The following is a 26815-nucleotide window of genomic DNA, read 5'->3' as shown; positions in this document are numbered from 1 at the left end:
CACACACACACACACACACACACACACACACACACACACACACACACACACACACACACACACACACACACACACACACAGACACTGGAGTGTACACACACATACACACACACACACTGGAGTGTACACACACATACACGCACACACAGATGTTTATTTCAGCAGTTATGTTTCACTGCGCTTTTGATGGGAAAGTGCCTGAGGGGGAAATATGGCTTAATAAATACCCACCTTTTCTCCCATTCAGATCAATGGTGACTGACTCAATGGTGACTGACTCCCCAAGGTGTCACTTCACAGTATCCCTCCAATCTCTGTCTGGGACAGGAGTAATACCATTCAATACTGACAGACTGACAGACTGACTGACTGGCAGACTGACAGACTGACGGACTTATGGGGACCTCAAACACTATCTTTCAGGCTGTGTGTTTCTTTTGACACATCTCTCTAACCATCCATCTCTCTTCTTCACCTTCCTTCCAGGGTCCAGCTGGTTTGAAGGGAGGAGAAGGACCTCAGGGTCCCTCTGGCCCCGTGGTAAGTATCTCCCTGTCACCTACCATCACCTACCTGCCTGTCTGTTGTTATTGTGAAGGGGATGTTGTTAAAATTTCCCCCTACCGCGTCAATGATAGAACTGCAACACAGTGCGTTAGCTTAGCTGTTCTTATCACTCTTATATCGGAGGTAGAGATCAGTCTAGGATCAATATTCAGCTTGTCGCACAACAGGATGCATTGCAGATCCTTGATCCTATCTAGGCTTTTCTATAATGCAGCGTTCTATATGATCCTGCAATAATGACTCCCAACACTAGATGGCAGTTTGATTCCTTTGAAGAACAGACGACAGGATCCCACACATTTCCAATGATAACTTTGAGATTCTGGTTTTGTAATTGCTTTCTCTTGACATCTTGACATAGGTGCTTGGTTGGCTTAAGGTGACAGGCTCAAAGTTGGAGTGTCTTCAAAACTTTTTAGGACTAAAATGTCAATATTCAGATTTCTCCCTCTGGAGCACGAGATGAGTATTGTCCAAGTGTAATTGCTATTTAAATGGCTTGACAAAGGGCTGAAGGTTTAGACAGGACATGTGAGGTGTCTGAATTTGGCATTGTGAGAAAAATGTGATTTGCATACCAACATGAACTTAATTCAATATAACATATAACATATTGCGATGATTCCATTGCGTAGCTGTCTTCTGGAAGGAAGTGTTTGTGTGACTTTGCAATCTCTTAGCGCCACACACCAGCTAGAAATTCATCATGTGAGTGGTCATGCGGGAAGTAGAATTGAGATTGTGGTGGTTTGCTGCCAGCCCGTCTGCAATCCAATCCAATCCGCTCGACTCGGCTCCCGGCCTGTGAGGTGAATGGGAGCGCGTTGCGGGTAGCCTACCGTGTCCATTCCATACTGACTCATCACGTTGTCTGACCGCACAGACATTCCCACCGCATGCCATGTGTCACGATTCAGAGGAGACCTCACAACCTGCCACTGCCAGACACACATGGGGTGTGTCCTAACACTCTACAACATCTCCCGGCCTGCCATAGACTGCCACTGCTGAGCTAGACAGCCAGTCAGATAGGATGTGTCCCAATTATCTGAAATACCTTCACCTCCGTGCCAACCTGCCACTGCCGTCACTGAGCTACACACAGCCAATCAGACAGGATGTGTCTCAACACTCTACAACACATCCCTCACCTTCCCAACCTGCCACTGCCGCCACTGAGCTACACACAGCCAGTCGGACAGTCAGACAGGATGTGTCCCAACACATCCCTCACCTTCCCAATCTGCCACCGTAGTGCCACCGCTGAGCTACACAGGATGTGTCCCAACTCTCTACAGCAGTCTACAACTCTCTCCTTGTTTCCTTCTCTTCATAACCTGATTTGAGAGGACATTGAAGGTATCAACACTCTAATAGATGCACAGGCTATCCATACTTCTGCCCTTTTAATTATAAACTAAGGAATGGAGACAAGAAATACAAGGCATTTAAGGGTATAGGGTCACACCCCAAGTCATTAGTGTTGTTGGGACACAACCCTATCCATTAACACTAGCTGAGCTCCAGACGACACCAACAGCCAACCTCCCTGTAGAAACATTAGGTTTCTATGTGCCAGGCAGAGGCAGCATGTGAAGAGAAGAGCCCTGAAGACCTCTGGAGTCAGTCCCGCACTCAGTAGTCAGATCACTCCTCTGGGCTAGATTAAGACTGCCTGCAAGCCGGCCCACTTCCTCCCTCCCTCCCTTCCTTTCTCATCTCTGATAATGTCTCCTGTCTGAGCCCTGCTGCTCTGTTCTGCTCCGAGAGGAGAGGCTGGCAAATGGTAATGGTTCCAAAACAAGAAGAGCAATGGCTGTAAGTGGCTAATAGCGAACCCCCCTCCTGAAATAACCTGGGTTATGTTGTTGTTTTTGCTTTCGAGGAGTATCTCTTGTATTTTATACTGAATGGATAATAGAGTACTTGTGAGAAAAAACATTATATTTTCCAAGTAGAACCCATTAACGGTGGACCACAGTATAGTTCTTAGACACATATTCCTAATGGAGAATCCTGTGATTCATTATTGCTTTGTAATGTAGATGGAATGATTTAATTCATCATATGATGTATGATTTCACCCCCACATGAACTCTGAACTCTGAATGAGCTTCTTCCCTCGATCTCTCTCTTTAAAGTGTGTTCAACCCCTTTCTCTCGCAGGGCTCCCCTGGTGAGAGAGGTGCTGCTGGACCTGCCGGCCCTATCGGTTTATCTGGTAGAACTGGCCCTCAGGGGCCCCCAGGACCTGCTGGAGAGAAGGGAGGGCCTGGTGAGAAAGGTCCCCAAGGACCAGCTGGTCGGGACGGAGTCCAAGGTCCAGTGGGTCTGCCTGGTCCCGCCGGACCTCAGGGTCCACCCGGAGAGGACGGTGATAAGGTTAGTACCCTACCCTCCCCATCTGGTTTGGCCCAGTCCAGACCAGACCAGACCCAGGACCTCTCCAAGGACCGCTGTCTCTCTCTCTACTTTTTCTATCAACTCTCTCTCTCTCTCTCTCTCTCTCTCTCTCTCTCTCTCTCTCTCTCTCTCTCTCTACTTTTTCTATCGACTCTCTCTCTCTCTCTCGCCCTCCCTCCCAAATCTGGGCCAAATGTTTTGAGTGAAACAGATCGCTTATCAATCTTCATCAGCGGTTTCACATGAATCATGCACGGGCCATCTGCACTGTAAATACATCTCTACTCTCACTGTCTTTTTCTCTCTCTCTCTGTACTCTTTCTCTCTCTCTCTCTCTCTCTCTCTCTCTCTCTCTCTCTCTCTCTCTCTCTCTCTCTCTCTCTCTCTCTCTCTCTCTCTCTCTCTCTCTCTCTCTCTCCCTCTCTCTCTCTGTCTCTCTGTCTCTGGCTGCATATCCATCATCATAACCAATCATCAAACTAAATGTAATTAGAAGAGATATAAAAGGGAAAAACTGTCTCTGTTTTATCTGCAGCTATAATTTCTTCCCAGAAGGTTACGATCCAGCCCATCTATTGAGCTGCCAAACATATGTCACAGTAGAGCTTTAAATGGACTTGTCCACTAATCTCCAACACCATCTATCACTTGTATTTAAAATCGCATGTATTCTTCCCACACACAAATTGAATCCAAATTTCGACTGATTTCTGCATCTTTGCTCTAGTGATTTTGACTGTAGGTAATTAACTCATTTGCCAATTCTCTGACAGTTTGTTTGTAAGTGTTTAGATTTTCTGTACAAGGTTGGCATTTTAAAGTAGATGTTATTGTAGAAATGTCAGATACAAGTGAAGTGTGTCCTCCTGTGTGATACGTGTGTCCTATGTGTGTGTATCCTGTGTGTCCTGTGTGTCCCAGGGAGAGGTTGGAGAGCCCGGTCAGAAGGGAAGCAAAGCAGACAAGGGTGAACAGGGTCCTCCTGGCCCAGCTGGTCTCCAGGGTCCCATCGGTAACCCAGGACCTGCAGTGAGTATCTCTGCCCCTGTCCAGCCTTGGACCCACCTTAGCCCCCATTGGGGAGACACTCAGCTACAGTAGACATGCTATCTTCATTCAAATGTCTTTGCAGTCCGTTTTGCTGTGCTGTTAGCTACATACATCCAGTGTATTGCTTTGCTCCGTCTGTGTGTTAACATGGTTACTGTGCCCTCAGGGAGGTGATGGAGAGCCCGGTCCCAGGGGTCAGCAGGGGATGTTCGGACAGAAGGGAGACGAAGGATCCAGAGGTTTCCCCGGGCCCCCTGGTCCCATTGGTCTGCAGGTGGGTGGGGAACCCCAAACACACCCAGAAACACTAGCATCACCTGTACTCCAGGGACAAACATTCACACACAAACACATGTAGTATAGGCTTTGCACAAAGTAACTCCCCTGAAACACACATACCCTCAACCCCCCCCCCACACACACACACAAACATACTTAACCATGGATCCCACTGGTATTGATGCAAACTATTTGATGCATCCATTCTCTCTCTGAGTCTTAGGGTGCGTTCGTAAATTCAGTCTGGAGTGTCAGAGTGCACTCTGGGTCCTTCGTAAATTCAAAGCGTTTTGCTTTCAGAGCATTCAGAGTGCACAATGGACACTCTGGCTAATGAGTAGGGTTGATCCGAGTGCTCTGACCTCACAAAGCATTTCAATACAAAAGGATTTCTATGTGGTCTTGAATGGTGGTATTTTAAAATAGGTGGATTAAAGGGCCATTTGCCAACAAATGGGACTCTGGGTCAGCACAGATGTCAGAAGACAATGCACTGTCTTCTGACCGACAGTCCGTTTGTAATGAAATGCCAGAGGTAAATTATCCGTTTTGTATAGTTTGGTTTAGTTTCCCCACACTAGATGTTTCAGTAACTAAAGAGCATAGAGGTGATTCCTATTTTTTTATATTATGTAAAATGTGAAAAATATATACTAAGTTAGTTTGTGTTAAATATAAAGGTAATGTGGTTGGTGTGTATAGTAAAGCGGTGGTCAGGTGTTTCTATCTACCTCATCAATGTAAGGGAATCATCAACGTAAGGGAATCATCAACATAAGGGAATCATCAACGTAAGGGAATCATCGACGTAAGGGGATCATCAACGTAAGGGAATCATCAACATAAGGGAATCATCAACGTAAGGGAATCATCGACGTAAGGGAATCATCGACGTAAGGAAATCATCAACGTAAGGGAATCATCAACATAAGGGAATCATCAACGTAAGGGAATCATCAACATAAGGGAATCATCAACGTAAGGGAATCATCGACGTAAGGGAATCATCAACATAAGGGAATCATCGACGTAAGGGAATCATCAACATAAGGGAATCATCAATGTAAGGAAATCATCAACGTAAGGGAATCATCAACATAAGGGAATCATCAACATAAGGGAGTCCGTGGTACAGTACAGTGACTGTCTTTATGAGCAAAATGAATTAGCTGTTCATTAAACCCAGGTCATTGTCTTGATGGAATTATACAGACTATACCAGCTAGTCTCAAGTTTCAATCTTCCTGGCTATTCAATTCAATTAACTTTTAATTGAGCGTAATTCACTTCCATGGCTATTTCATTAATTGTGTGGACTGACCTCTTCCAATAGGCAGTAGGCCATTGAACACACTCTCCTCTTTCCACTCTGTGGTGCATAATCAGTGTTCCTGTTAACGATCTCTGACTCAGGAGACCACCATTCTGATGAGATTTCCACTCCAGGGGGACAAATCAGCATGCAGAAACACACACACAATCACGGACTTGCACATGCACGGACACACACACACGGACACGCGCATGGACACATTTACACACACACACACACACACACACACACACACACACACACACACACACACACACACACACACACACACACACACACACACACACACACACACACACACACACACACACACACACACACACACACACACACACACACACACACACACACACACACACACACACACACACACACACAGTCTGTCTCAGCCTCAGCTTCCTCCCATAGGGCGTAGGTATTTGAGGAAGATAGGTTGTTGTAACGGAGAGTAAATAGCAGATAAAATGAGATCTTTGTCTTCGCTCCTCATGGTGACGACAGAGACACACTGCCTTTGAATAGTGGAGGAGACTGAATCGGGAATGACCAAAGCAATTAAAGTTGAAATGTCAGGGATCAAACGTACATATGACGCCTCAACCACATAGTCCACTTAACATGCAAGGAAATGAACGATGGGGTCCATGTCGGGGTTTTTGGTTAGGAACAAATTACCTCCATTTTGACATAGAGAAATACTTGACATTCAGTCTTGTTTAATCTTGTCGCCTTATTTTGTTTCCCATAAACTCACTATTGGTCACATTGTCACACAGTGTGAAAAGAGTCATTTCTCCATGATGGCAGTTTGTGTCTGTCATCATGGACAAATGTCTCCCTGGTGTCTCTTTGTGTCAGAGAGAGGGGCACAACTTTATCTGTAGAATTAGAGAACTGAGTGATTGGACATAATGTTTAATTGGTGATTAATTCATTAAGACACTGAATGGAGTCTGGTTTCTATCACTCCCTTGCTGTGGAAACTGACTGGCTCTGCTAACTCTTTGCTCATAGTATACCGTTTACCTCAGTGGTCAACTAAATGCTACAATACAGCCATCACCAATTCATTTCTGTCCAGTTAATCATCATAACCCAAATTAAAGACATCTGGTACAATTTATAAAGTGCATCAATTGATAAAACTGTTCTTGAAGGTTTTGCTTAGTTTTTCAATTACATCTGCATGTTTCCTCAAGCTAAACCAGAATAATGAAAAGTTTGCTTGTTTATTTCTGTCTGCCCTCAGGGTCTTCCTGGACCTCCAGGAGAGAAGGGTGAGAATGGCGATGTCGGTCCGATGGTGAGCAGATAATCATCATTAAAACAATTTGAATCACTATCGAAATGAGAAATACGTTTCACCCTAGAACTCACTTCCTGTTTTGACCCTATCACTTCCTGTTGTCTCTTTACAGGGTCCCCCCGGTCCACCTGGTCCCAGAGGTCCTCAGGGTCCTAGTGGAGCTGATGTACGTACCACACATCAATCTTTTATCTCCAATAACTCATCGTCACATTACCAAATGTCACCCAAACAGATATAACAGAGAAAATCTGTCTCTCCTGTGGTAATGAATGCTGACTCCTCTCTCCTCTTTTCTGTTCCTGTCAGGGTGCACAAGGTCCTCCTGGTGGTGTGGGTGCCATGGGAGGCGTGGGTGAGAAGGTGAGGTCGTGTGCCCATTACAAGACAGTCCGGAGTGTGTGTCTGGGGTGGAAATCCTGCCAACGTCCCTCCACCTACCCCTTCCCTCCCCTCTCCCCAGTCCACTGATGTTATCTCCAGGACTCCATTAATTGCCTATGGCAGCCTGTGTCTGAGTTAGCGCTCTGACACTATTAATGCCTATTTTACAACAGTTCCAACACCACTCCTCCATTTTAGTGCCATCTGGCAGCCGGCCCCCACCATCAATACTTAATGCAACGGAATGATGACTCCAGAATATGAAAGCTATCCATGGAAGGTTATCATCACTTTGAGAGAGCACAACGACTAGCCTTAAGGCTATCACACCTATGTTAAATTTCAACAGGATGACACTCAGCATCAACCCCTACAAAGTATATTGTTATGCACAGTGTTTGAGAGCCCTGTGTTTTGACACCCACTGTATTTTGAGAACATGATAATGTAATCATTAATGTCTATTAATGTATATCACGGGAGAGATTCTAAAACCTAATGACACTCAGCACCCACTCTGACACGTATTGTTAGCCCACTCATAGGGTTTTAGAGCCTATTTTGACAACAGTATAATGTCATCTAGATACAAGTGGATAATGTCATCTAGTAGATCATGCATCCATAAGGGTGTCTATCTTGGCAGAGATTCTAAAATGGTGTTTTCATTTACAGGGTGAAAACGGTGAAGCTGGCAACCCAGGAACCCCTGGAGAGCCCGGAACTGGAGTAAGTCTCTGTCTCAGTGTGTCTGTGTGTCTGCGTCTACATTCACATAATTATCTATCATCCAAGGCATCGTGTGTTTTGTGTATTTCCCTATTACCAGGACAATGATTATGATTATGCATTAGTTCATAACACCCCGCGTAAACACACGGCGTACTGTCCAACAACACGTAGACATGCAAAGTCCTTTTAGTGATGTGAGTGGTAGTAATTGCTGGTCCTGTGTTGCTGCTGATGGGCCAGCGTCACAGCGTCGTTCTCAGTGTGTTTCTGGCCAACGCTCTATGGTAACACAGCCCTGCCAAGCTGAATCACTTCCCAGACTCTAAACAGATGATTACTGCAGCCATATGAACACATCAGTCTCAGCTCTGGAACAATGGCTACTAGAACTTAACACCAGGACTTCGCCGAGCTACTAAACAGTGAAATATCGCCAAAATAGAGTACACAACGTCTACCTTTCAAGATCGCTGTTTCCCTGAGGTAGTTTAGTTCCAATGGAATCCTCTGTACATTCCAGAACCATGACCAAAATCATTCCGGAATGTTATCATAAAGGTGTTTTGGTTGACACCTACCTAACCCTGTGAGGTAGTTCTAAAGATTTGATTGGTAATTGCTCCTTAGTTAGTCCATCATAGCGTATTGATGGGTCGTCATCTCCATTCATCATTTGCATGATGTGAGCACAACAACAGGTCGAAAAGATGACTAGTCTGAAATAGCAGGGGAGAGGGGAACTCTAAGTAGCATGGATAATGACCTTGCTTAATAATCCAACTCAATATATCTCAAGAGTTCCCAGAACTAATGCAGAAAATGGCCCTCGATATAGGTTTTGCTGTAGAGCTTTTGAAATGTTTTCATGAAAAGAACATGTCATGCTTAAATAGTTCAGATGTCAGGAAGCATCACCTTGAGCATTTTATTTAACTAGGCAAGTCAGTTAAGAACAAATTCTTATTTACAATGACGGCCTAGCGGGGAACAATGGGTTAGCTGCCTTGTTCAAGGGCAGAACAACAGATTTCTGGGATTCAAACCAGCAACCTTTTGGTTACTGGCCCAACGCTCTAACCACTGCCGCACTGCCCACTGCCGCATCAAGAGAGACCGTACACAGTACATATAAACAACTACCACCTCTGCTCCACAAAGGGACCGCAATAAGTGAAATATAATGCCTAACTGTAGAGTAACCACTTACCTACCTCAATTCCTAACAATACACACTACTGCTGCTCATTATCCAAGCTTCAGCAGGGACCCTTACTGCTCCAGCTCGGTCCTCCTGTGTGTTGATGGTATCTGTTGTTCTCTACAGGGGCCTAAAGGCGAGAGAGGAGACAAGGGAGAGGCAGGACCACCCGGAGCTGCCGGACCCGCTGGCGCCAAAGGACCCCCTGGAGATGATGGACCCAAAGGCAACCCTGTAAGCTTCAGTCTCTACCCCAACCTGTGCAGGGATAGAACCACAGACGTTTGTGAATGAAAAGAAATGTCCTTGATTGCTTCTGGGCGGTTTATTTAATTTTAAGCCAAGTTTTAAGAGCTAAAAAGCCTTTTTATTATTAGTATTTTGTATATTATTGATCATATTATACTGGTGTTTTATTTGTTCTCCTGCCTTTCCTTCACCTTCCAGGGGCCGGTTGGTTTCCCTGGAGACCCTGGTCCACCCGGTGAGGCCGGTGTTGCTGTACGTATTACATCATTATATAGCTAATTCAACTGTAAAGATCCCACTATTACCATTACCTAGATCATGGTGATCCATCTCACATGTTCATATCTCTTCTCCCTAGGGAACGGATGGCTCTGCGGGAGAGAAAGGAGAGGATGGTGAATCTGGTCAGCCTGTAAGTCCATATGTCATAAATATCATTAACACAACAATAAGGGGACTGAAAAATCTGCTTGATTATATAACTCTGGTTTTACAGTTGGCAGCACGATAGCGGGCGACTGTACGAGCGCATTACCATCACCATTAACTATTAGTCTGTCATAATGGTCTATACAAATAGCCTATCCCATTTAGCATAACCGCTAAAGCCCCTTGTGTGCTTGGCCTGTAGTAAATTCCCATAAGCTTTTATTTATGAATAAGTACCTGCAATAGAGAACATTGAATCATATAATTTACTTCTTTAAGGTCTAGTACAGTATATGAGTCTGTTTATTCATTTTATAGATTTTAATTTGAAATATGAACAACAAATCAGATGATTTAAGCCTTTGTGAGGGTGTGAATTATGATACTTATTAACATTGATGGATGTAAATGAGATTAGCAAGGGTTGGGAAAATAAAATGAAACGTTAAATGCAATAGGAATGAGGTCACGATTGTGTGTGTGTGTGTGTGTGTGTGTGTGTGTGTGTGTGTGTGTGTGTGTGTGTGTGTGTGTGTGTGTGTGTGTGTGTGTGTGTGTGTGTGTGTGTGTGTGTGTGTGTGTGTGTGTGTGTGTGTGTGTGTGTGTGTGTGTGTTGGTCCAGAGTAAGGTGTTGTGTAAAGTGAAGTTAAAGTATCATAAAGTTTTGTCATGGCTCAGTGAAGTTTAACTTTGAAAGGGAGAACATGTTTTTCCCATTCTCTGATTAACAGTGTTTCAATATAAACCACATCACACAGTTGAATAATTCTGTAAATTCCTATCCACTCTGAGTTGTATTCTCCACTTTCTAATTTTGTGTACGTCAAATATTTGGTTATGCTAACCTAAATGTGCTATGATTGCTTCCAATTAAATGAGATAATTGGGTGAAGCAGGCTCTGAAAACAGACGTGATATTTAAGACTACAGTGTGTGACTTCAAAAATAGATATCAGTTTGTCTAATGTCAATATGCAGTCACACATTTCTCTGTTTGTAAGGATAATGGTGGTTTTGTACTATCTATTTCAAAGAATATGACTATATACTGTATCATGTTAATATACCTTTATACACAGCACACTGTTAATGTGCATGAAGACCCCTAACTCTCTTACCTTCTCTATTCTATTCTTCTTATTCGTCTACTACTTCTTCTGTCCATCCCAGGGTCCTCCTGGTCCATCTGGTGAATCTGGTCCACCTGGTCCTCCCGGCAAGAGAGTAAGTCTCAACATCCTCATCATCATAGTCATCATCCCCACCAACACACCACAGACGTCAGCATCACTGTTTGTTATATGAAATGGCATCATACTGCAGCTTTGACCCCGATCAGATAAAAGATTGAACAACGTCGTACGTTTATATTGTGCGTTTAATCGTAACTCTCTGATCAAGCTCCGTTTGGCCTACATTTGATTGTGTGACTGAACCCAACTGTCCACTATTCAACACCTATTGAGATAGCTCGATGAAATATATACGTCTGATTATAAAACCAGACAATGGAATGCTCTCAGTCATAGTTGATTAAACCTCAGGTGAGAATTCTTTACTCTGAACAATAACTCCAAACTCTACAACTCAATTTCCCCCCAGAGAACCTGCATGATTCATTCTCATCAAAAAGTGGGAGAGAAAAACAATGTGTGATATTTGCAGGGTCAGGGCCACTGAGCCGTCTGTACATGGAAATGAACGATATCTCAAAGCCCACTGAGCCGTCTGTACATGGAAATGAAAGATATCTCAAAGCCCATAGAGAAATGAAGGGCTTGATGTCTGGAATAGTTTTTTTTTTTTCTCAGTGAGAAATTGAAAATAGGTTTTAGAAAGAAAAAAAAAAGAGAGAGTAAAAAAAGCGTCAAGGCCCAAAACTAATTTACCTGTGTCTAGCTGAGGGAAGAGAGATATCTCCCCTGACACACTATTGATCTAGGCTAGTTTGACTGACAGCCACGGCCAAACAAAGGCATGACGCTAGTAACATTAGATTGAATGGCTGTAGTGTAGTGAGATGTCATTACACAGACAGGTTAGCCGTCGCTGACTCAGTTCACCCAGTAAAAATGGACGTTTTGGACATTTTGGTGGTCTCCAAGGCAAAGATAACGTTTTAGATTGAATTTGAAATGCTTTTTATGATCATGATGACCGAGGGCAATCATATCTGATGTTTATTGTATAAAGCTACTGCCATATAAATTCCCTCTCGACGTTCCCTGGAAGTAAGCAAGTGAAACATCATTTGTGGTAGGCTAATGTTAGTTCAAGGGATCCGCCATTAGTGAATCCCAAATAATGCATTCTTTCTGTCGGGTGTAAAATTATTTCTTTAAATGAAAATTCGCAATTATTGTCCCACATTTCTCAAATTTGCAATCTCAAGCTATCTTCTGCAACAACGTTATAGCACAGGCCAATAAGCATAAAATATGTGCATTTTACAAATAACGGCAATTGCTTTTGCAATGTGCTTGATGGAATTCACATTCAGAGTATTTAACATCATATCAGCATATGCAGCTGATGGCCAAGGGATTATGTTAGGAAAACGACTATTTCATCATCATAGGTATTTCATCGCCTTCCTCCAAAAATTGTAACCTAGAACGACTTCTGCAACTCCCAGGCATTCTGCTCCTCTGAATCAGTCACTTGGGGCTAGAGTTGTTTTGCATTTAACTTTGCAGGGTGTTTTTGCTTTCTCTGCAGTTTGTCCATAGCAATTTAAAATGAAGCTGAAATCTCTCTCCAGCTCCTACAGGCCCTGTCCGAAGCCATTTAGCAGCAGAGCAGTTCTTTATTTATTTGTTTCTTAATTATTTTTTTTATCTTAAAGTGCAACTGAAGGCCATAAACGATTTATCTGATAGAAAATGGACTATTAGTCAGAAACAGTTATTGTATTGTCAAAATGGACTACAAAGTGGAAATAGAATAATTCTCATTAATAAAGTCGGTCTCGTCCAAAACAGAGTTTTGTAGGTGAGTTAGTCATGACTTACTTGAGGGTGGGGTTTTGACTTCGACATCCACACTTGACAACTAAAACAGGACACACAGCTGCGGTGATTGCTCTCTATCCAATCTTACAGCAAAACGTAGACAGTGAGACAGATCTTGCAATCAGAGCAGCGGATCTGACTTTGTTTACATAAAACGACACGTCACACATCACAGTCAAAGACGTCAAAATGAATAACAGTTTTTAACAAAAGTTATCTTAGATTTATTCGGACTATTTTGAGGAAGTGATACTGGCTTTGTTCCTACGGTGTCTCATGGGGGACAAGCATCAGTACCTGCCATATCGAAACACACCTCCAAGACTAAAATCAAATGTTTCTTTAATGAACAACACAGAAACACATACGGAATCAGTGACTTCAGTCGCTCTAATGCTATGGTTTTCTCTCTGTAGATATTCATGGTGAATACTCTATAAACAGTGACATCTCATTTACAGTTTAGAGTACTTAATTCGTTCCTAGACTGCTGCTGTATTTATACTTCCCCTGGACAAGACAACATGCACATCAGCTACAGTAGGCATTTAGACGTTTGGCAGCAGCATCCTATTCACAAACAGAAATAAACAGACCATTTTTTAACCATTGCTCACAACACATCTAGCGAGGATGAAGAGAGCGAAACAAAGCAGATGCTGCCCTGTTTGACCACATCTCTACATGGGCAATCAGTCAAAACACAAAACCCTGCTGCCATCTCCTGCCTTCTCATACTGTCTGATCAGAGAAGAATGGGCCTCTCTGTGGACTGCATGTGGTTTTGATGTGAGGACCTCTTGTGTAGTTGAAAGAGACAGCTTTCGGCCTTGGAGAGATGGCCAGAGAGAGAGATGAACTGGAAAACCTTGAAGTGATTGGAGACTATTGAGAGAGAGGTGTGCGTGTCTGTGTGTGTGTGTGTGTGTGTGTGTGTGTGTGTGTGTGTGTGTGTGTGTGTGTGTGTGTGTGTGTGTGTGTGTGTGTGTGTGTGTGTGTGTGTGTGTGTGTGTGTGTGTGTGTGTGTGTGTGTGTGTGTGTGTGTGTGTGTGTGTGTGTGTGTGTGTATAAGGTCGTTCAGTAAGTAGTTCATTTCACAAAGCATGTCCAGTCCCGTTCAGTCAAACAGATCTTTATAAACTTGCTGGGAAATTGAGGTAGACTTTTCAAGGACATTTGATCACTAATACAGTTTCCATCAGTGTTGGATTGAATGATAATATTCTTGGGGGGAGAAACTGGAATTACTACTGGCTGATGGATTTCTTCATGTGATTCTCAACCCCACATTCAGGATTGACTTGTTTTAGAGTTGATACTATGGCTAGTTCAAATATTCAACCTTAATCGCATTATTTGCAGTGTTTGATTTCACTTTGTCTTTGGTTTATTATTTATTAGTACAGCCCTGTAGCCAATAGTTTGTTCAAGCAGCTTCTCCTTTCCTCATGACTCAGTTGAAGCCATTGAAATATTGCACTGCAAACACAACACTGGGTTTTTACTGGTGTGTTTGTGATTGATGTCAAATTGATGCATGTCACAGTAACAAATTGTTACAATTCAACTGAAATACTGACCTCACAATGTTGTTGTTGACTCATGTTGTTGCACATGCACAAACACATACTCTGACTAATAGACATGCACACACACACACACACATATGTGCACACACACACAACAACACTCTGCTGTGGGATGCTAAAGCATGTCTTCTTGTCCTCCCCAGGGCCCCCCAGGAACTGCCGGTGCAGAGGGTAGACAAGGAGAGAAGGGCGCCAAGGTAACCTAGAAAATCAATTCAGCCTTTGCCCAGAGAGCAGTCTCAGCAACTCCAGGCTCCAGCTAGCCCCCAATGCTTCACCCCTCATCCCCCTCCCCACATCCTCCTCCCCTCATCTCCCTCCCCTCTCCTCTCATCTCCCTGCTCTCTCCCCTCATCTCCCTGCTCTCTCCCATCATCTCCCTCCCCTCTTCTCCATCCCCTCATCTCTCTCCCCTCATCTTCCTGCTCTCTCCCCTCATCTCCCTGCTCCCTCCTCTCATCCCATCCCCTCATCTCCCTCCCCTCATCTCCATCCCCTCATCTCCCTCCCCTCTCCCCTCATCTCCATCCCCTCATCTCCCTCCCCTCTCCCCTCATCTCCATCCCCTCATCTCCCTCCCCTCTCCCCTCATCTCCATCCCCTTATCTCCCTCCCCTCTCCCCTCATCTCCCTGCTCTCTCCCCTCCCCTCTCCCCTCATCTCACTGCTCTCTCCTCTCATCTCAAGGCTCTCTCCCTTCATCTCCCTCCCCTAATTTCCCTTCTCTCTCCCCTCTCCCCCTCCCCTCTCCCCTCATCCCATCTCCCTCCCCTCAACCCCCATCTACCTCCCCTTATGTCCACCCCTCACCCCCGTTGTTATCTAACCCTTCAGATGTTAGCCATGCCACTTTGTGAGCAGGGGAATGCATCAACATAACAGTCAGCTATACTAGCATAGAATACATTCATCTGAAGCTCAAAACAGCAGAAGCTATGGCTCTTTGACAGTACACACAGCAAGGATGTCAGGTTGACAAGCAGCCTGTTATTTTACCATCTGTTGTTAGGGTTTTTAAATGAACAGTAGATCAGAAATATGAACACAAAGAGATCATGTTAACACGGTATTGCTAGTGTTTCTTTTTATATTATTTTGATCAACCAAACCAGATGGAAAGGACTTGTGGACGTCATGTAGAGTTATGTCATTGTGACAATCTTGTCCCTTCCTACAGGGTGAGTCTGGAGCCGAGGGACCCCCAGGTAAAACTGGCCCAGTCGGCCCACAGGGGCCCTCTGGAAAGCCCGGTCCAGAAGGTCTGCGTGGAATCCCTGGCCCTGTTGTAAGTCCAAGATCCAATGTTCCATCATATTTCCCTATATTCACCAATGTTTACACATGCGCACACACACACACGCACACACAAACGCGCACGCACACACACACACACACACACACACACACACACACACACACACACACACACACACACACACACACACACACACACACACACACACACACACACACACACACACACACACACACACACACACACACACACACACACACACAGAGAGAGAGAGACCAAACAGCCCGTAAGCAGTATGACAACAGTGCTCATGGAATAATCGATAGTCCCATTTGGCTTGTACTTTATACATTTCTGTTGTTTATTCGAACACACTTTTTTGTGGTATTCCTACAATTAATCATAGAGCCGGGCACATGAAATCAATATGAGGCCATAAGAGCTACAGCAGGCTGTAATGATGGGCTATAATTGGATGGCTTTTCTCTTCTCAGGGTGAACAAGGACTTCCTGGTTCCTCTGGACAAGACGGCCCACCTGGACCTATGGTGAGCAGAGATAATGTGGCCTCTCTCTCTCTCTCTCTCTCTCTCTCTCTCTCTCTCTCTCTCTCTCTCTCTCTCTCTGTAGCTCTTTATTTCTATTATTACCTCTCTCCTCTTTCTTTCTCTCTCTACTGTGGTGTTGTAATTGATTTCTAACCCCCTTGTCTCTCTGTGATTATTAGGGACCCCCTGGTCTCCCAGGTCTGAAGGGTGACCCCGGGACCAAGGGTGAAAAGGTGAGCTCGCCTCAATTTCCCATCCCAAAGAGCTTGATGATTTGATTTCTCTGATCCCAGAAGGGGTTGGGAGTTCAACCTGTAGTGGGATGGGACCATGACTATGAGCATGGCTGGGATGGGACCTAGAGTTCCCCTCACCTGAACTTTATAACCGGCTCTTCTAGAAAGATCAAACACTCCATTTATTTCGGTACAGCAATACATTTGTAACAGGCTTTATCACTATGCAAATACAATTGTTTTTGTTTTATGTTACTCAGTAAATTAAAGTGAAATTTGGAGAAAGCTGGTAGCCATTTTGAATTGAATAAGATCATACTTCTTAGCCTTCTCTATTTGACACACAGCATCAGCTCTGCCAGTGGACTAAGGGTTTGATAGTCAGTAATGCAGCACAAAGCATTGCAGTAATGCCCCAAAAAATGAAAGCAGGATTGACAGGGATTGGTTTAAAAGGACACCATGGGTAGCTTTTCATGTGGCTATTTGTCATGCTTTCAAATCAATGGGACTGGTTAAGGATCAAATCTTTTCCAGCCATCGTTATTGTGAATATTGTCCTCAGTTGCACACACAGAGAAATTCAGAGAAATTGTTTTGTAAGTCTCTCAACATTTTTTAGGTTAAAATGCTTTCAGATTTGTTCAATAATGTTCATTATTTGCAGCTGATTTGTATTTCACTTGATTGAATGGTGACGTTTATAGCAGGGTTGTGGTGATGCATCGTCTTAAAATGTTTTGACTCAATTTTTCCAGTCCTCATGACTCTTGTTTTGTGTGTGTGTCCTCCAGGGTCATTCAGGTCTGATTGGTCTGATTGGACCCCCTGGCGAGCAGGGAGAGAAGGGAGACCGAGGCTTGCCCGGACCCCAGGGTTCTCCTGGAGGCAAGGGCGACGGTGTAAGTGATTAATGACCTCATCTGTTTGCCATTCGTGAACCTATTTGCCCTCCACCAGGAAGTACAATGCTATTGGTCTGATTGCAGCCACCTACAGTTCACTGAGAAAGTTGTTTATAATGACACATTACCTGCTTTATATTGTGCAGCAAGCACTCCAATGGACCATATATACTTATGCATCGAGTGTATGCTCTTCTGAAATGAATACTGACTTGACTTGACCATTACTCATATACAGTACTGTAGAAATGTACACGCTTTTCCTTCTTGTGGCAGGATTAGTCTTTCAAGGTGAATTATATGTGTTAAAAATGAATGTAACGCCCATTACATGGATTCTAATGCTCTGCTTTCTATGGCATTCTGTTAATATCCTATTTCTCTCTCAGCCTCATTGGATATCAATTTTCCTATATACCAAAGCATCTTTTTTTCCTGGAAGTTAGAAATGTCATGCGGTACTTGAACAGGGTCAGTCCTCTAGTCTGATGAAGCTCCACATTAAGGCGCTCATCCATTTTTAAATAAACATTGCAGATTGAGTGAATATGCAATTTGAGACCCGCCGCGGCCTTTCAGCAGCCTTGCTCCGTGATTTAAAGAGATGGAATGGATTAAACATCTTCACGTTGAGCCTAATGAAATTGTAATGTTCCCTTTCTCTGTCTTAGAAGAATGGTGGGCGGGAAAAAAACGTGTCTCCTTCTATCGGTCTCTATTTTAGGCTTGAGGAACAGGCGTCGCCGTTTGAGCTATATTTGTCACAATGAAATAGGAAAATAAACACTTTAGGACTCGTTAACACGCTGCTAGAGGTTTTTAATGTTTACCCTTGTATTCTACCCTGCTTTATCCCACTGTCATCTCACTGATGTCTGGTCTCTTCTTCACAGGGTATTAGTGGCTCTTCAGGTCCTCTCGGTCCTCCTGGTCCTCCAGGCCTGCCTGTAAGACAGTCCCCTGCTTTCTCTGTTTTCTTAATAGTATACCTTCACAGTTCAAATATCACAATAATGTTTAAACACATTCCTCTGCTATTTATTCACTGTGCGTCTTGGCTGTCTCTTCCAGGGTCCTGGAGGTCCTAAGGGATCTAAGGGTTCATCGGTAAGATCTGTTCAACCACTCTTTGTTTCAACTGGTGAAAGTTGGTGACAGTCGTTTAAAGGAGTGTTTGTTAGATCCAAAGTTAACATCATGCTTATATCTCCATGTTCTTTCCAGGGTCCTGCTGGTCAGAAGGGAGACACCGGTACGATCGGTCCACCTGGTCCTCCTGTGAGTATTAACCTTCGGCGTCCAGTATAAAACCGAAAACAGGGCATTTACGTTATTAGGTGAAATTCAAAAAGGGTTATTTCTAGAAAACGATCTGAAGCACACGCTGTCACACTATGGGATTCCGTACCAATATTTTCCTTCTTCCTTTCTGCTCTACAGGGTCCCCCTGGCGAGGTGATCCAGCCACTGCCCATCCAGTCTCCCAAGAAGAACCGCAGACATGCAGACATGCAGGCGGACGCGGCGGGCACCATGATGGACTACGGAGACGGCATGGAGGACATCTTTGGTTCGCTCAACAACCTCAAACAGGACATTGAGAGGATGAAGTACCCAATGGGCACACAGAACAACCCAGCCAGGACCTGCAAAGACCTGCAGCTCGCGCACCCAGAGTTCTCTGATGGTGAGTCACAGAGAGGGGGATCATGGGTAATATGCTAATGGCTTGGCTGTGATTGGCGGCCATTTTGTTGAGCTAGATTAGGACATCTTTCGTATTTGGTATTTTATTAGGATCCCATTTCGATGTTGCCAAGGCAGCAGCTAATCTTCCTGAGGTCCAAACAGGGATAAAACATTACATCAAAGAAAACATTGTGCATTATACAAATGTACTACAGTACTACAATACTACCGTCTTTGACTGTGTTTGCTTATTTCATAGCAGTGATATTGGGGGTGTAGATTATATATTTGCAGGTGGAGTGTGTTGCTGTGGGGAATAGCACTGAATACAAGGCCTCCTTGGGGTTATACTTAACATTCAACAGACTGTCCATAATTGATACAAGAGAAATGTCAGGTCCTTCTTTGACGTTTTTAAAGTTATTTCTAACTTTTTCTCTCCTTAAGATGATAATAAAATAGTGTAGTGGCTGCATAACATGTCTCTCATGAAATCTCTCATGATTTAAACACATGGATGTCATAGCGCAGTTTAACCCGATCCGTACCGAGACCCTAGCAAAAATCGGCTTTTCATTTGTCTGACTTTCAACTACCTGAATGTCCTGCCCTTGTAAGTAAGTATTTGACCCTTTTATTTTCAGGACAACCATGGCTACAAGTAGTCCACAACGCTATTTGACGTAAACATGAGTTTTACTGACAAATGTCAATAAAAAAAATAGCTCAAACCATTCAGACTCTACAGACGATTTTGTAATAAAGACCTGGCCCTGGGACCCTTCAGGATCCGCCCTTGTCTCACAAACACAGGTCTAGCTCAGCCCCCGTGAATCACACAGACGAATGATTGGTACCAACGGATGCAGAAGTTATAGACAAATCCAATGACACAACCCAGTCTGTAGCGCAAACACACCATGTTTAAAAAGGGGTTAGAAATCACGCCGGCATCGTGGTGGGACGTGTTGGGTCTCAAGTTAAACGTGTTTGGCTTTGAAATGTTTCATTTTGAGTTCTTGGTGAAGTCGTGGGAACTAGAGAGAACTAAAGATTCACGTATTTAATTGATTCATTGGCTTTTTCCACAGGCGAGTACTGGATAGATCCTAACCAGGGATGTTCAGGGGACTCCTTATCTGTCTACTGTAACTTCACGGCTGGAGGAGAGACCTGCATCTACCCAGACAGGAAGTCCAGCGGAGTGAGTGACATTTTTATTTCCCCCAAGAGGCCTGCACATACTGTACTGTCAAGTAAAGCATGGAGTCAAGCCATAGTCTTGTTCAATTGTAGATACTGTTCTGTTCTGTTCATATGCCAGTCAGGGCTGTGAGACTGGGAGATGGAAGCTTGGTGATGTTTCCTGGGTTCACTGCTTGGCCATTGACTTCTAGCTGTCAAAAATACCCATTTGATCTTGTTTTGTGATGATCTTGTTAATTTGTCGTTTACATTCATACTGTATTCTCTGTGAATTGTACAAATGTAGAGACATTAAGAAAATAGATGCATTAAATTCAAAGGTTGGAATTGACATAATTGTCCATACATACAGTATAGACATAAACTGTATACAAACAGAAACAAACTGATATACACATACTTAGGAATCAAATAATGACTATACTGTAGTGATTCTCCTGCACATTAAGATCTGAGGGATGGGGTATCTAACTGCATATTGTACTTAACATTTGATGCATCACAACAAAACGGAATTCCAGGAACCAGTTGTATTCCGTGATCTTGTCAAGACCTATGTGCTCCATTTGTTTGGCTCCACAGGTCAGAATATCTTCATGGCCCAAAGAAATACCAGGGTCGTGGTTCAGTGAATTTAAGCGGGGTAAACTAGTAAGTGCACCCTCGATTCCACGCTACCATCCTGCGCCACTCTCCTCACAAAATAATTGTCTCCTCCTCCACAATACTAAACTAAGAGGATTTTCTCAGGCTCCCACTCTGCAATGTCCCTGTCTTCTGTCCCTCAGTACAGAGGCACTTCAGAAGTTGCCGTTAGGCCACAAATAGACAAGATGACAAGAGCGTCTCTGGAAGTGACCCCACGTTGCTAGCCACAAAGGGATCGAGACCTCTCATATAAGAACTCTCATCAGCCCCTTCAGACCCATCACAGTCACATTTCATACACTTTGGGAATGATGATGGATGCTTAAGGATGAGGAGGAAAGCGCTCTATCACTTTAAGACTCAATTTGGCCGTGGTCTGAGAGAGAGAGATTGTATAACTGATGCTGACAAGATGTTTGATAAGAACTCTTGGGATGGAACACTTCTAATCAGTACATTGTATCCAATCCCATGCTTCAATTTCTGACCTCTAAATCTATTTTCTGTTTTCTCCCACACCCTTCCTCCAATAAACAGTTGTCATACGTTGACGCAGCCGGCAACACAATAAACGAGGTTCAGATGACCTTCCTGAAACTACTGACTGCCTCTGCCAGGCAGAACTTCACCTATAACTGCCACCAGTCTGTGGTGTGGCACGACGAGACCACCGACAGCTATGACAAGGCGCTGCGATTCCTAGGATCCAACGACGAGGAGATATCCTATGACAACAACCCCTACATCAGGGCCCTCGCAGACGGATGCGCGGTAAGGGCTGCCTCTCAATACTTCCTGTCTCTAATGGTGATAGTTCAAGCACTTTAGCGAAAGTCTCTGGAATTTTGCAACCCTAGAGTTGGCGCTTATGTAAATGCCCCATTGATTGTTTTGTTGGACTTGTTTACTAGCTCCAACGGGGTTGTAATTGACTGAAAGCACACTGTCTAATGTTTTTTCCCCCCCATTGTCTCTTTACAGACGAGGAAGGGCTACGGAAAGACTGTGATAGAGATTAATACTCCCAAAATCGACCAGGTTCCCATCATAGATGTCATGTTGTATGACTTTGGAGATGCCAGCCAGAAGTTTGGATTTGAAGTGGGTCCAGTCTGCTTCCTTGGCTAACTAAAAAACAAAAAAACTTGGTGGGGTCAGAAAGAAAGTCAAGACATTTTGGATACCACCCAGCCCCCCACACCCTTTTCCATGCCACATGCAAGTTTTGAATTTAAAAAAAAAATGGTGTAGCGAACATGTCTTGCCATGTATGTATGTATTACCTAGAAAAATACTTGTTGCCCTTGTAGGGCTAGAATCACATGACTTAAAACTGTTATGGAGCAAAGGTGAAGGACATTTGAAGGCGTGGCAGGGTAAGGGTGAACAGGAGAAGAACGAGGGAGGTCGAAAGGAGAGAGACACCTCTTTTCTGGTTTCTCCAGGTGCTGTACAAAAGAAATGACTACAATGGTGCTTGTTCAAACAACAAAATAAAGAGGTGCTAAGAAAGAAGGTGCATTTTGATGATAAAAAAAACTGTAATTATTATTTTGTACAATCTGTTTTTTCTGAATCCACTTTCAAAACTTGCATGTGTATCAGAATCGCATCTGGCTCTTAATTTCAATGTTCGTAAACAAAATATATATATAAGTTAAAGAAATGAATAAAAACAGACAGAGAGAAAGAAATAATTATGATATTTTGTTGATGAATAAATACTGTGTACCTGTTATGAAGCAAATAAAATTAGTATTCAAACGATTCCCCATTTCTAATGATAATGTATCCCTTTTGTATATATTGACCATCCAAAGCTCTAGGTTATTTGCAGTTTTGCCCTTCAAGACCATAGGTAAAACAACTGGAAACATCTCACCAGCACACATACAGCAACATATCCCACTAATGTTGTGATCCTGTGCTTGTATTAAGCAATCATGGAATTCATTCTTCTTTTTATTTAAGTAAATTTGTTGTTTTGATTTGTTTAAAAAAAAAAATCTGTCCCTTTTTCTTTTTGGTCGTATACCTCAAACTTTCTTGATAACCATAAGATCCATGGATGTTATGCCCTGTATATATCTTGGTTAAACAATTAAGTTTATATATTTTGGGTGGGGAATTTTTTAAAAGAAAGAAATACTTATCGGTTAGACATCTTCTGTTCAGATCCTTCTGTGAATACAATGATAAGTCCTTTAGGTGACCCATTTTTGTAACTAAAATGAGAAAATGTTTTAATGTGCTTTTAATGGTTCATTTAAAATATTAAAACTGGATTCTAAACAACAGTGAATGGAATGTCTGCATTGTTTGTTTTTACGTTTTATTTTGTAAAAGAGAGAGGACTTTGGATGTGACATTAATGTATCATCAATTGTATTGTTGTAAAAAGCACATCACGGTATTACAGTACATGCAGAAAGTATTCAGACCACTTCACTTCTTCCACATTTTGTTACGTTACAGCCTTATTCTAAAATGGATTCAATTGTTTTCTTCCCTCACCAATCTACACACAATATCCCATAATGACAAAGTAAAAACAGGTTTTTAGACAGTTTTGCAAATGTATTACAAAAATAATTGAAATATCACATTTACATAAGTATTCAGACCCTTCACTCAGTACTTTGCTGAAGCACCTTTGGCAGCGATTACAGCGTTGAGTCTTCTTGGGTATGACGCTACAAGCTTGGCACACCTGTATTTGGGGAGTTTCTCCCATTCTTCTCTGCAGGTCCTCTCAAGCTCAGTCGGGTTGGATGGGGAGCGTCGCTGTAAAGTTATTTTCAGGTCGCTCCAGAGATGTTTGATCGGTTTCAAATCCGGGGTCTGGCTGGGCCACTCAAGGACATTCAGAGACTTGTCCCGAAGCCACTCCTGTGTTGTCTTGGCTGTGTGCTTAGGGTTGTTATCCTGTCGGAAGGTTCACCTTCGCCCCAGTCTGAGGTCCTGAGCGCTCTGGAGCAGGTTTTCATCAATGATGTACTTTGCTCATTCATCTGTCCCTCGATCCTGATTAGTCTCCCAGTCCCAGTTGCTGAAAACAATTCCCCACAGCGTGATGCTGCCACCACCATGCTTCACTGTAGCGATGGTGCCAGGTTCCTCCAGACGTGATGCTTGGCATTCAGGCCAAAGAGTTGAATCTTGTTTTCATCAGACCAGAGAATCTTGGTCTGAGTCCTTTAGGTCCCTTTTGGCAAACTCCAAGCGGGCTGTCATATGCCATTTACTGAGGAGTGGCTTCCCTCTGGCCACTCTACCATAAAGGCCTGATTGGTGGAGTGCTGCAGAGATGTTTGTCCTCCTGGCGGGTTTTCCCATCTCCACAGAGGAACCCTTCTCCCCCGATTGCTCAGTTTGGCTGGACGGCCACCTCTAGGAAGAATATTTGTGGTTCCAAATGTCTTCCATTTAGGAATGATGGATGCCACTGTGTTCTTGGTGACCTTCAATGCTGCAGACATTTGTTGGTACCCTTCCCCAGATCTGTACCTCAGAGGTCTATGGACAATTTATTTGACCTCGTGGATTGGTTTTTGCTCTGACATGCACTGTCAACTATGGGAACTTTTATAGACTTGTGTGTGCCTTTCCAAATCATGTCCAATCAATTGAATTTACCTCAGGTGGACTCCAATCAAGTTGTAGAAACATCTGAAGGATGGTCAATGGCAACAGGATGCACCTGAGCTCAGTTTCGAGTCTCATAGCAAAGGGTCTGAATAATTTTGTAAATAAGGTAGTTCAGTTGTCAAACATTGTCATTATGGTATATCAGATTGATGAGGATCTTTTTTTATTTAATCAATTTTAGAACAAGGCTGTGACATGACAAAATGTGGAGAAAGTCAACTGGCCTGAATACTTTCCGAATGCACCGTATACAGTATGGAGGTTATGTGAATCTTCAAAGTCAATTGCCAACAGAAAGTTATTTCTATCCTTTGTCTCTCTTTGAGCAACACTGACAATACTTGTCAAGGCTATAGTCTTCCAGACTATAAAAAACATTGCAAAAGGAAATAAACGTTTGAGAACATCTACATGATGAGTTCAATAAGATGTTATAAGATTACCACCACAAGACGCGATCAAGACCTATGGGGCGGACACCTTTATTGAAAAAACAAGAAACAAACATTTGAATGCTATTGATTTCACAGTGAGATTAAGGAAGTCATTACGACTTTGCATGTTGATTTAAATTGTTGTTGTAAATCCAGGATCCCATTAGCATGTTAATTAAGACTTTCCAAATCTTATTTGATTATCTAAGGAAACCGACGCGCGCAAGGATTTGAATCAACTTTAATAGACATCAATGTCTATGCCTGACTTTTTGTTTACTTTCTGAGGGTGTTTGTATGAGTTCAACAGAAATCGTACGTCACGCTGTTGCTTGGCTATGGATTTGGATGCCATTCAAAGAACAGATCACGTTGAAATAGTTTTGGACCCCCCCAATAAATGATATTGATTATATGATGAATCGAGACATTTTATAACTGTCGTAAAAATAAATGGGAAAAAGGCTTCTTCTAAATGGTTGATTTTCCCTGAGGAATTCCAAGTAGACGATATACTCTATTAGACTACATGCAATCAGTCTCTTCAGATAACAAGTTTAGTTTCAGCGCAACACAGTTGGTACTCCACTGTGTTTTCATAGCTAGTGGAGTCTGTGTTTTTATTTCTATCCAGATGACATTGTATCTTTCTGTAGTGATTTTTACACGCTTCTAATGCACCCTCCTCTGTATGAGTTCTATTATCGAATGTAGCAGTGAGTTGTTCAGAAACCAACTTCATTGCGAAAAGGATATTGGGCAATTATACCAGGGGTGTTTTGTATCATCCCTGCTTGTAAACATAAATGTAAATTTAATTTAAAAAACGGATCTGATTTGAAAACCAATGAAAACGTTCTCTTAGACTGGTCTTCTTCCTTCAACAGTGGGGTTAGGAGATCAAACCACCGTGTGCCAATCGATGGGGGAAAAAACTCGGTAGTTTAGATTTGACTCGACAGGCTGGCATCTCAAAAACAAGAAAATACTCAATTAATCAAACAACTAATTCATCGTCATGATATCTGTCACCACTTGAGACCCCCCAAAAAATTCAATTTCACATGAAACGAGAAATATACACTTTTTTTCTACCACAAAGAAAGCAGAAAGAAACACATTAATTGACAAGTCCGTCCAAAAGTAACAAAGAATTTCTTCCTTCTCTTCTTCTTGGAGCTGGGTCTTTGTAGAGAGAACCAAAGGGAATATCCACTGGAGGGGGGGATACTAAAAACCAGGACACGCTCTCTCTCTCTCCGCAGCGTTCTGAAGAGAGAAACTCTGTTCCATACCACTTCTTTTATGAAAGATTGTGTTTGTCAGAAACACATGTGGTGTGCCAAGCACGCAAAGCCCTGTTCTGAACAACAGACAGTGAAACAGAAGCAATATATCTTTTTTTTTCAGAGATAAAACTGAGTCAGTTCTGGACAGACAAGAACTAAGAGACAGACAGCTAGTTGTGAAGCTTTGAAAACCATAATATTAGGCTACCTCTTTTCTTTCTTCTCAGTGCTGACATAATATTTTTTTTACAGTACAATCTTTTGGCTAATAGATTAGTGGTTTTCCAATTCCTTCATTCCTTCTTTACTTCTTTCTAATCTTCTTTCCTCTATCCTGTCTGTTCGGTCTTCTAGTGATGAGTGACCTCTGATCTGACAAGACAAGATGGACGAGAGCAAAATGGTGCAAATTCCAGTGAAAGATCTT

General features: G+C 43.0%; 1 protein-coding gene across 6 annotated transcripts in view; it reads left to right on the top strand.

The window, feature by feature from the left end:
- The window catches only part of col11a1a (collagen, type XI, alpha 1a), a 96040-nt gene extending 72721 nt beyond the window's left edge, over window positions 1–23319 (top strand). For all 6 annotated transcript variants that reach the window (XM_052483364.1, XM_052483362.1, XM_052483365.1 and 3 more), the window contains 25 exons: window positions 487–540; window positions 2734–2949; window positions 3892–3999; window positions 4187–4294; window positions 6882–6935; window positions 7051–7104; window positions 7248–7301; window positions 7998–8051; window positions 9379–9486; window positions 9700–9753; window positions 9860–9913; window positions 11101–11154; window positions 14674–14727; window positions 15708–15815; window positions 16280–16333; window positions 16513–16566; window positions 17364–17471; window positions 18368–18421; window positions 18546–18581; window positions 18699–18752; window positions 18915–19161; window positions 20255–20367; window positions 20952–21020; window positions 21555–21788; window positions 21999–23319. In XM_052483364.1, coding sequence (XP_052339324.1) covers window positions 487–540; window positions 2734–2949; window positions 3892–3999; window positions 4187–4294; window positions 6882–6935; window positions 7051–7104; window positions 7248–7301; window positions 7998–8051; window positions 9379–9486; window positions 9700–9753; window positions 9860–9913; window positions 11101–11154; window positions 14674–14727; window positions 15708–15815; window positions 16280–16333; window positions 16513–16566; window positions 17364–17471; window positions 18368–18421; window positions 18546–18581; window positions 18699–18752; window positions 18915–19161; window positions 20255–20367; window positions 20952–21020; window positions 21555–21788; window positions 21999–22145 — 2304 coding nt within the window. In that variant the 3' untranslated portion in view covers window positions 22146–23319. The remainder of the gene's footprint in view (window positions 1–486; window positions 541–2733; window positions 2950–3891; window positions 4000–4186; window positions 4295–6881; window positions 6936–7050; window positions 7105–7247; window positions 7302–7997; window positions 8052–9378; window positions 9487–9699; window positions 9754–9859; window positions 9914–11100; window positions 11155–14673; window positions 14728–15707; window positions 15816–16279; window positions 16334–16512; window positions 16567–17363; window positions 17472–18367; window positions 18422–18545; window positions 18582–18698; window positions 18753–18914; window positions 19162–20254; window positions 20368–20951; window positions 21021–21554; window positions 21789–21998) is intronic.
- The last annotated feature ends 3496 nt before the right edge of the window (window positions 23320–26815 follow it).

Source organism: Oncorhynchus keta, chromosome 28 (genome assembly GCF_023373465.1).
Source record: "Oncorhynchus keta strain PuntledgeMale-10-30-2019 chromosome 28, Oket_V2, whole genome shotgun sequence".
NCBI classification, from domain to species: Eukaryota; Metazoa; Chordata; class Actinopteri; order Salmoniformes; family Salmonidae; genus Oncorhynchus; species Oncorhynchus keta.
The sequence above is the reverse complement of the archived record's forward strand: the minus strand, read 5'-3'. Positions and strand labels throughout refer to the sequence as shown.